The following is a 10,895-nucleotide window of genomic DNA, read 5'->3' as shown; positions in this document are numbered from 1 at the left end:
TTTTCAATGTCATGCAAAGTTATCACTAAGCCTTGCTTACCAGTCGCTACCACTGCAGATAAGGCTTAAACATTATTTCGTATTAACAGTATTTTCTCAGTCAAATTCTAGTCCCTAGAAAATAACTCGAGCTGCGCATACATTTATCAGCCTGATTACCAGTCGCTACTACTGCATTTAAGGCTGTACTTACATCATATGGGTAACAGCAGTGTTTTCTTAGTCAATTCCATCCCAGAAAATAATGTACTGCACATACCTCATTTGCGGAGGACCCCGCATGCTATTCCCCTTTTCTGAAGTTACCCTACTCCTCAGAATGTCGAGAACAGCCAGCGGATCTTAGTTACGTCTGCTAAGATCATAGAAAACGCAGGCAGCTTCTTCTCTAAATACTGCCTTGAGATACAAAAAACAGCACACTCCGGTGCCATTTTTTAAATAACAACTTTTGATTGAAGATAATAAGTAAAAAACTCCAACTCCTCTCGCGACCTCTTCTTTGTTGAGGGTTGCAAGTGATGACTGGATATGGACATGTGAGGGGAGGAGCTATATAGCAGCTCTGCTTGGTGATCCTCTTGCAACTTCCTGTTGGAAGGAGAATATATCCCATAAGTAATGGTATGACCCGTGGACTGAACACACTTAACAAGAGAAATAAAAAAAATAAAAAAAAGAGCGATGCCAATTTTAAACCAGAGGATGCCCTGTATTTTTTTTTTTTTTTGTTTTTTTGTTCAAGTTTGTTTATTACTTGTTTGTATTCCTTGTTAGTTTTCATGTATCCACAAAGAAGATATTAACGCTATAATTTTTGTCATGCACGCACAATATTTGACCTGGTAAAATAAATGACATATCTAGACAATTGAATATAAAACTTAACGATCCAGGTTGAAGTGAGGACTTGGTTCTCTATGCAGGCTTTTTCATTAATGTCATATGTCATTGTATTTTGTATTGCCTGGAAACTTTTGTTAACAATAAAAATAATAAATAAAAAAAATAAAAAAAAGGGGCGGTAGGGACACCAAAATCATTTCTTGGATTACACTATGCCACCATTTAATAGCTCTTTAAAGCAGAGATTGACAAACCCAGGCGCAAGGGAGCCACTGGCTCCTCGAATTTTACCCCTTAGCAATTCACCATGCATCTATATACAAATATGACTAACTTCTGGCTCATAATTATTCTTACTGTCTCTATATTTGAAAAAGATTTGTCGAGCGCTGCTTAAAAATGTCGTAAACACCAGTTTTTAAAGCACTAGTTCTTAACACAATCATCAACATAAGAAGACAATTCAGGTTAACACAAATAAACCTGCTTAAAGGCACAGTCTATTCTAGAATAGTATTGTTTAAAAAAAAAAAAAAAAAAAAAAAAAAAAAAAGATAATCCCTTTATTACGGATTCCCCAGTTTTGCACAACCAACACGGTTATATTTAATACACTTTTAACCTCTGTGATTACCTTTTATCTATGCCTCTGCAGACTGCCCCCTTATTTCAGTTCTTTGGACAGACTTGCATTTTAGCCAATCAGTGCCCTCTCATAAGTAACTTCACAGGCTATGAGCACACATGAACTAACACCCTCTAGCTGTGAAAACCTGTCAAATGCATTCAGATAAGAGGCGGCCTTCAAGGGCTTAGACATTAGCATATGAGCCTACCTAGGTTTGGCTTTCAACCTAAGAATACCAAGATAACAAAGCAAATTTGATGATAAAAGTAAATTGGAAAGGTGTTTAAAGGGAACATGAAACCCAAAACATTTCTTTCATGATTTAGGTAGAACAATTTTAAACAACGTTCCAGTTTACTTCTATAAGCAAATTTGCGTCATCCTCTTGGTATCATTTGTTGAAGGAGCAGCAATGCACTACTGGTTTCTAACTGAACACATGGGTGAGCCCAATGACTAATATACACACACATATATATATATATATTAGATATATATATATTATATATATATATACTATATATAATACACACATATACACACACACACAACATATAAATACAACATATATATATATATATATACACACACACATACATACAAACACACGCACACATATACACACACAGCCACCAATCAGCAGCTAGAACACCAAAGTTCTTTGCTGCTCTTGAGTTTACCTAGATAAACCTTTCAGCCAAGGATAACAAGAGAAGGAAGCAAATTAAATAATAGAAGTAAATTGGAAAGTTGTTTGAAATTGTTTGCTCAGTCTAAATCACAAAAGAAAAAAAACTTAAATTATGCTTACCTGATAATTTTCTTTTCTTCAGATGGAAAGAGTCCACAGCTGCATTCATTACTTTTGGGAATTAAGAACCAGGCTATCAGGAGGAGGCAAAGACACACCACCCAAAGGCTTAAATACTCCTCCCACTCCCCGGGTTCCCCCAGTCATTCTGCCGAGGAACAAAGAACAGTAGAAGAAATATCAGAGTGAAAAGGGTGCCAGAAGAAAAATAAGACGCCCCAGAAAAACAAGGGTGAGGAGCTGTGGACCATTTCCATCTGAAGAAAAGAAATTATCAGGTAAGCATTTTTTCTTCATAAAATGGAAAGAGTCCACAGCTGCATTAATTACTTTTGGGAAAACAATACCCAAGCTATAGAGAACACTGAATGCTCAAACGGGAGGGGTACAAAAGGCGGCCCATTCTGAGGGCACCAGATCTGAAAAACCCTTACCCAACAAAAAACCTGCTTCGTCCAAAGCCGAGAAAAATTGGAAAAAAAAATAAAAGGCCCCCAAGGACACTGACCCGCAGATAGTCCACAAGCCTTGCTAGAGAACGCAGAGAGAAACACAACTGGAGCCAGCACGCCTCCAAGAGACACCGTCGCCCAGTAAGCGGGTCCTCAACAACACACCCTGTACCAGAGAAGGGGATCAACTAACAGGAAAGGGAAGGGAGGAACAAGCAAGGAATCCCAGAAGACCCTAAAAAGGGTATAAACTGTTTCCAAGAAAAGGAATCCCCAAAACCCAAGCCAAGCTCACAGAGACCGAAACCAGTCGTGAGAAACAAGGGGAGACAATGCCCAGACCCCAGAATGTACAGAAACCCCAAGGTTAAATCCAGGAATCCGAAACAGAGAAGAACTTCTCCTAAGATAGTGCAAACGCACCCTAAAAGACAACTGAAGACAGAGTCTTCAAAAACAGATATATGTGCAGCAAAAACAGAAAGGCAAACCCCTGGGTCAACACCACACGCTACAGTCATAAAGGATGACTCTGATTAAAATACTTGCAGGCAAGTAAAAGCAGCAGAAGAAAGGTCACAACACTAACCAACAAACTGCAAAACATCCACTAAGCCAGTAGACCCAGCACAGGCTTAACCAAAAAGCCGCCAGTCCTACTCACATATCTTGAGCATGGAGAAAGCACAGAACCTCAAAAAGGCTCACCGTACCACAAAGGACCCACAGGCGAACAATAGAAGGCTTGGCAAAACTCTGCCAACACACAGACAAGGTGCAAACAGCGGCAACTGATTTCCAACCGCAACCTTCCACTTGCTAGGCAACAAAGTAACTCTCAGGCCACTACAGCTGGCTGTCAAGTCTGAAAGACAGGGGAACAGAAAAGACCCCAAACACCAGTCCCCAGAAAGACGATGGAAAAAGATGGACTCAGCCACCCCAACGGAGCTTGGGCCCCAACCCAAGAGCTCTAACAATAGGAACTCCAAGAGAACCCCTAGGAGAGGAACAGGGAAAATGCAATAGAGCCCTCAGACGACCCAGCACGACACTCCATGACAGTCTCAAACATGGAGACATCATCCCAGATGAAACAGAACCCCAGAGAGCGGACCGCTCTCCTCTAGATGATTAAGAAAAAACACCTGTTCCAACAACCTGCACACAGGACAGGACAACCAACCTCCAGAGAGAGGAAACCCCACCCCCATAAGGAGGACAAACTACCCCCCCTGAAGGAAAGAGTACAGAAAAGAACAGTGCACAAGCCCATAAGACATGAAGTCATAGGCTGAGGAAACAACCATATTAAATCATCCAGACGTCATAGATGAACAGCGAGGAACTCCCCAAAAAGGGGAGCACACATCAGTCAAAAGGCACAGAAAACCTGGCCAAGCTGCTAAAAGCTCAACTGTCTAGACCGAAGGTCATAGCCTATGTTCCCTAAAAAAACTGAATTGCACCGAACCAGCCACAGGATCGTAAGAAGAACCACAACAAAAACTATAGCTTGAGCCCCAGATCGTTCCAGGGAACATCAAAGGGAACCTAACCGGACTAACCCGGAGAACAGGAACAAGACTCACTCGGAATCCCAACCCAAAAGGAAGGGAAAAGACCTTGTAGGAGTCCAACACTCCAAAAGGAGCTAAAGTACGACAGAGTCGCACGAAGAGCCTAGAGCTCAAAAAGGCGTTAAAACAACACCCATAGAAAACAGAGGACAAAGTCACCCGAATAGAGAGTAAAAACAAAGGCTAGTCTCCATAATCTCCTCAGGAGTACCAGATGACTGTACCCAAGGAAAAAGAATGCAGAGCATCCTAAATACCGGCGGAAAAAAACCCCTAAGCGAAGCTTGGAGAAGGAGACAATGCGGCTTATCGTCCCTGATAGGAAATTACTAAATTCCCGAAATAGGAAAAAGCCACAAGGCCCTCCCATAAGGTGTTCAAGACCGCTAAGGAGCAACGGACAAAGTCCCGAAGTCTCATCCGAAGAAAACCTTAAAAGGAAAAATCCAAAAAGGACAATTCCAAGAACCACTGAAGGCAAGACCGCCAGAAACAGCGGCAAGGAGGTCCTAAATCCTCACAACCTCCAACCCACGCGGGGAAGGAAACACTCCCCATCCCGACGTAAAGTCGGGAAGCAATGAGAGAGTCGCACCAGAGTCCCAGCCGACCAGCTTGAGAGGCCAATGAGGACTGAACCAATCCCCCATGCCTCACTGACCCTCAGGTCCACACAGATGCTTAGCTGAAACTTGTAAAAGAAAACAAGAACACAATATGTGAGGCACTTGGTGTCCAACTGGACCAGCCAGGCAGAACAGGCGCTAGGTGTCTGAATTAGGCATCAACAGAAGGATCTGAACCCAATAAGGACCGCCTGAAACCAAGGGCCATCACTGTCAAAGCAGCATAGAATCCCCCCTAGAGAGGGAGAAACAGCAGACACACATAGGACTAAACACAACCATAACAAACTTCCTTAGAAGTAACAGTGCAATCAAACATCGTGAGTATCGATTCCAGACAAAATTCCCAAAGAAAATATAAACCCAACATGAGCTTTAAACCTAAATAAAATAAAAGATAAGGCAACCCCGGCAGGTTTATCGCCTAAGAAGAACAGACACACCCGCAGGAAAGTCCCAACAGGGACCCTGTTCTACCAAGCTCAAACTGGAAAGAGTACTCAATAACAAGACTATAAGAAGATTACTTCATCCCCTTATGTCTAATTCTGCAAGCTATTCGAAGAAGCAGACGGAGAAGTCTCAGATCCATTAAGGATGGGATCTTCCGATAAGGCCAAAGCGTGCCTCAAAAGTACATGAAGGCGCGTCAGTCTATACTGAAAAGTACAGCATACCCCCGCCGTAGCGAAAGATGACTCCAGCCCCCAAAGGGCGACCCCCTGAAGCCTCAGGGACAGTCATTCCCCCAGAGGGCTGAACAGGGCACCCCATGCCTGAAGATACCTGGATAACGGAACACGAACAGTATCTAAGACCAACTTCTGGAAGTTGCATATGCGCCAGTGCCAAAATTATGGACATGCAACATTGTGTCGAAACCCCTGGCGGGAAGAAGCTACCTTCCGGAGAAGGATAAGCAGGGCCGCCATCAGGGGGTGACAGGGGTGACTCCTGTCAGGGGCCCAATGGGCTAGGGGGGCCCCATGAGGCAAGAGCCAAAAAAAAAATATTTTTTTTTTCACATTTTGGCAGCCACCAGTGGGTACTACAGCAGAGTGCTAATTGAGCATGGGAAATGTTATTACAAGGAGTAAAGTATTAGCATTTGAGAGGATTTCTGAGTGTGCACTAAACCACTATACACAGTGTGAGACAGACTTGGCACTTTGTAGAGTGTGTGCCTGAGTCAGATGGCTGATCACTTTCATTTGCAGAGGAGGTAGAAATTACTTAGCAAATGTTTTTTATTTCTTTGTGCAATTTAAGATTGTAACTTCAGTGTGGTAGTAGTTGTATGGTGGGGCCAGGGGTTCATAAAAAAAACATTTATTAGCAGCAGTGTATTGATTATTTGACAATGCTGTAGAAATTCTATATTTAAAACCATGCAGAAATGTTTCCCCCTCAATACACAAATGATATATATTACATTCCAGTTTACTGCCCCTTTATGCAAGGACTTTCCAGATACAAGGAGGCATTTTATCTAAGATTTTTACATCTGCATAACATGTTATACTCTGAGACTAAGATTGCTCAGTGTTGGAAATGAGACAGGTTAACTTAAAACTGTTCAGTTTACTCTACAGCTGACTTAATTTTGAAATGCATACCAAAAAAACCTTAAATCCTGCATTTAACTAGATCTAATGGTATGAGTACCACAGCTTATGGTTCCACCAAGACTATATAGAGTACAGCCTTTTCAAAATCCACAAGTACAGCTGACAGATGGGAACATTTGTACACTATATTTAAAGTGGTGCTCTTGGCTGGGGAAAATGGGGAAAATATCAAACAAACATATGTCAATGTTTTAAAAGTAATTTTCTTCATCTAGCCATCTACCCAGATCATTAATGTACAATTTTGAATTCACAGAATTATTTTTGTTTGCACATTTACAAATATGATTCTTTAAAAAGTGATCTCTTAATTTCTGCATTTTTTTTTATCATGCATGTCTCACACTGTTAATTTAGGGGATGCAAGGCGCATAAATGTTTCCTCCTGTGAGTGTTTCTGTGGGTGTCTGTGTTTATGTCTTTGTGCTTTGGTTTGTGTCTCTATGAGTGTGTATGTATTTTTTTTCTGTTGGTATCTCTTTGAGGGTGGGTGTGTATGTCTTTGTGCATTTTCTTTGGATGTCTGTGAGGGTGTGTGCATATGTCTTTTAGCTTTTTCTATGGGTGTCTCTGTGAGGGTGGGCGTGTGTTTGACCTTGTGTATTTTCTCTGGATGCCTCTGTGAGGGTGGGTGTGTATGTCTGTGGATGTCTCTGTGAGGGTGTGTGTGTGTGTATGCATGTCTGTGTTTTCTGTGGATGTCTCTGTGAGGGTTTGTCTTTTCTGTGGGTGTCTCTGTGAGGGTGTGTGTATTTCTTTGTGTGTTTTCTGTGGATGTCTCTGTGAGGGTGTGTATGTATGTCTTTATGTGTTTTCTGTGGGTGTCTCTGTGTGTGTGTGTGTGTGTGTGTGTGTGAGTGTGTGTGAGTGTGTATGTCTTTGTGTGTTTTCTGAGGCTGTCTCTGTTAGTGTTTCCTTGGGTGTATGTGCAAGTTTGAGTTTGGGTGTGTGTGTGTGTCCATTGTCTGTTCCTTTTTAGGACATTTTGACCTTGCTACTGATTATTCACATCTTTCTACAGACTTTGAGACTAATGAGACCTTTCCGGGAGTCACTGATCTACCATTTAACCTTTAAATTATTGTTTAGGCAGTTCAGGGCCCTTCCTTTCAGCCACTGCATGCTGTAGTCATCATTTAGTTGGCATCTTCCTTTACAAAAAGATAATAAGAATTCCATATTTTCTTTTCTAAATCTCCTTTTTTTTACAAAACTGTAGTTTACATCATTACTTGTCAGGTCAATGTAAACAAGTGCTAAGTGTCTGTTTGGGTGTCTGTGTCTGAGTTTCTTTGCGTGTTTGCTAGAGTGTCTATATGTGAATCCTTATGTGTGATTGTGTTTGTTTCAGTGTATGTTACTACCTTTACAACATTTCCAAGTTTAAATAGACACTTAAGAATAAAGTGCATATACGTTTTAGTCACTTGGTCAAATATTGCACATGTCAAAGGAGGGGGGGGGGGGCCTGATCAATGGTTAAGTCAGGGGCCAAAAAAATTCTAGTGGCGGCCCTGAGGATAAGCAAAGTCTGAGTTACCTGCATGCGTAGTAAGCGATGGTGTAAGGGAACTTGACACTCGGAGGACAGAGGCCCCAGAGGCGGATGGCTCAGCGGCCCCTTGATTCCCCGATCCTGAGGAATTGAGCACTCTAATACGGCATTCAGAACATAACATGTTAGCATTCTGCGCAAGGAGTAGAAACTAAAACAGAGACAACCGTCTCCATAAATATCAGACTCCTCCATAGCTAGGATATTGATACAAAAATTGAACCAAAATTTTAAACGGCACCTGACACCCACAATGGCTGGGGCACTCACCACCTCCCGACACCAGCAGATCAGAATTTCTCTGTCGCCACACGGTCAGGAATGCGGAAGTGGAGAGTCAAAAACGTGACCGGTCACAAGGAGAACCGTAAAGTCCAGAAAAAGCGCACCCGACTGTAAAGGCCGCGTCACTTCCAAAGGCCGTAATGTTCCACAAAGCCATGAAACTAAGTAACACTACACATAAGCAAATCAAATCCCATAACAAACATGACTTGAGAGAAGAAAGCAGGCAGCAAAACTCGTCAACACCGATTGCTTGTAGAGCTGTTAAAATGAGTCGGGATGGTTTTGCAGAAAGACTCTCCCTGCATCTCCGGACTCTAACATTCATCCATGCTCTCACTGAAAGGCTGAGAGGACTACTTAAAACTCCAGTCCCATGCCGAAGAGTACTACCCTCCATAAGAGACTATCGAAAAACTTCTGGACACTTTTCTGCCAACCTCCTGGGACAAAAGGCAAAGAATGACTGGGGGATGAGGCAAGTGGGAGCAGTATTTAAGCCTTTGGCTGGGGTGCCTTTGCCTCCTCCTGGTGTCCAGGTTCTGAATTCCCAAAAGTAATGAATGCAGAAGTGGACTCTTTCCATTTATGAAGAACATTTGGGGTTTCATGTCTCTTTAAAATTACATACCCTATCTGAATCATGAAAGTTTGACTAGACTGTCCCTTTAAAGTATAAACCCAGTAATGATTATGCTTCTGATAAAATACTTAGTATAAAAGATGCGGCCCACTGGGAGTTATCTAAATTACATTTTCGCTCCCATGTCTGACACGGCTGAACCAGACATATAAATGTAGCAGACTGTGCTATTCTAGACCAAACAGGGAGTCAGATGTACGCTCACTGGATGTCAGATTACTATTACATCTGGTTGTTATTGGAATATTGTCAGCATTGTGCACAGTTAATTATTATTGTTTAGTCAAAACTTGCTCTTTTCTGATTCCCAGCACCTAAACATTACCGCACAGCTGCTGCACATTACAAAGGACTTAGATATGGAAAAGAGAAAATGTGACAACGTAGCCTTAATAAAATATGAAAGTCAGCTTCCATTTAATAACAAATCTTACCAGAGTAAAGTCCCATTGTGGCCCAGGGGTCAGGAAGGTGAATGAACTGCCTCTTCTGAGAGAATGTCTGGAGAATAAGTGGGGGGAAAAAAAAGGTAAACTTAAAAATAGCACGCATTATTCTACCTATTCTTGGTGAGGCTTTATTACATTAAATTATACATACAAATTACAGTGGCTAATTAAGATGGTACAACCCTCACTATCAGATCACTGTATGCTCTGAGAATAAAGTTGAGGTTATGTATAAAGTATGTTGCTGATCTCAGAGTTAAAGGGACACTCAAGTCAAAATTAGACATTCATGATTCAGATAGAGCATTCAATTTTAAACACCTTTCCAATTTACTTCCATTAACAAAAGGTGCACAATCCTTTTGTATTTACACTTTTTGAGTCACCAGCTCCTACTGAGCATGTGCAAGACTTTACAGAATATACGTATATGCATTTGTGATTGGCTGATGTCTGTCACATGATACAGGAGGAGTGGAAAAAGACAACTTTGAAATTTGTCAGAAAACAATCTAAACTCATTTGAAGGTCAGACGTAAGTGCTTTTGCATTGTCTTGTTACCATGCATTTTTGATTAAGCAAATCTACTGTATTTACTGGTCCTTTAAAGCAGTGATTTTCAACCACTGTGCCGTGGCACACTAGTGTGCCGTGAGAGATAGTCAGGCGTGCCGCCGTGAATTGGTGCTTATCCTTCACTGATTGTGAAACTCTTATACTGGTGTCCCCAAGACTTAGGGACTTTAACAGTAGGATCACTTGGGCCCCAGTAGTTTCTGCTTTTGGGCTCAATACTTGTGCACAGCTTACTGTCCTAACAAGCGGAACTTTTACTTGCATGTAACTACTGCATATCACCTAAGAATTTATTTTCATCACAGGTACCCCCCTAACAGTCTTAACGTGGAACTTTTGATTGTTATTATTGTGCCTCTAGCTTTTGGCAATACAGTTGTAGTTACTGTCATGCTAATAAGCAAACATGAAGTGAAAAATATGGAGTGCTTCATGTTTGCTTGATAGATATAGAGAGAGAGATTATATATATATATATATATATATATATATATATATATATATATATATATATATACACACACACACACACACATATATATACACACACACATATACATACACACACACACATATACATACACACACACACATATACATACATATATATATACACACACGTGTGTGTCTGTGTGTGTCTGTGTGTGTGTATATATATATATGTGTGTCAATGTTAATTAAGATTTATTTATTTATTTATTCTATCTTTGGGTTTTGGGCCTTGTTTATGTCTTACCATGGCAATATAATTTTGGCGCAATTTTCACTAATTGTTTGGTGGGAGGGGTTTAGTGCTATATATTGCACACCGTGTT

General features: G+C 41.2%; 1 protein-coding gene across 1 annotated transcript in view; it reads right to left on the bottom strand.

Annotated features, from left to right (window-relative positions):
• NET1 (neuroepithelial cell transforming 1) overlaps nucleotides 1-10,895 on the bottom strand; it is a 152,489-nt gene that overhangs the window by 87,647 nt on the left and 53,947 nt on the right. The window contains exons 2-3 of the mRNA XM_053716405.1: nucleotides 9,489-9,555; nucleotides 2,286-2,301 (exon numbers count right to left, since the gene is read on the bottom strand). Of these exons, the coding sequence (XP_053572380.1) occupies nucleotides 2,286-2,301; nucleotides 9,489-9,555 (83 nt within the window). The remainder of the gene's footprint in view (nucleotides 1-2,285; nucleotides 2,302-9,488; nucleotides 9,556-10,895) is intronic.

Source organism: Bombina bombina, chromosome 6, assembly GCF_027579735.1.
Source record: "Bombina bombina isolate aBomBom1 chromosome 6, aBomBom1.pri, whole genome shotgun sequence".
NCBI classification, from domain to species: Eukaryota; Metazoa; Chordata; class Amphibia; order Anura; family Bombinatoridae; genus Bombina; species Bombina bombina.
This window is presented reverse-complemented; position numbering and strand designations above follow the sequence as displayed.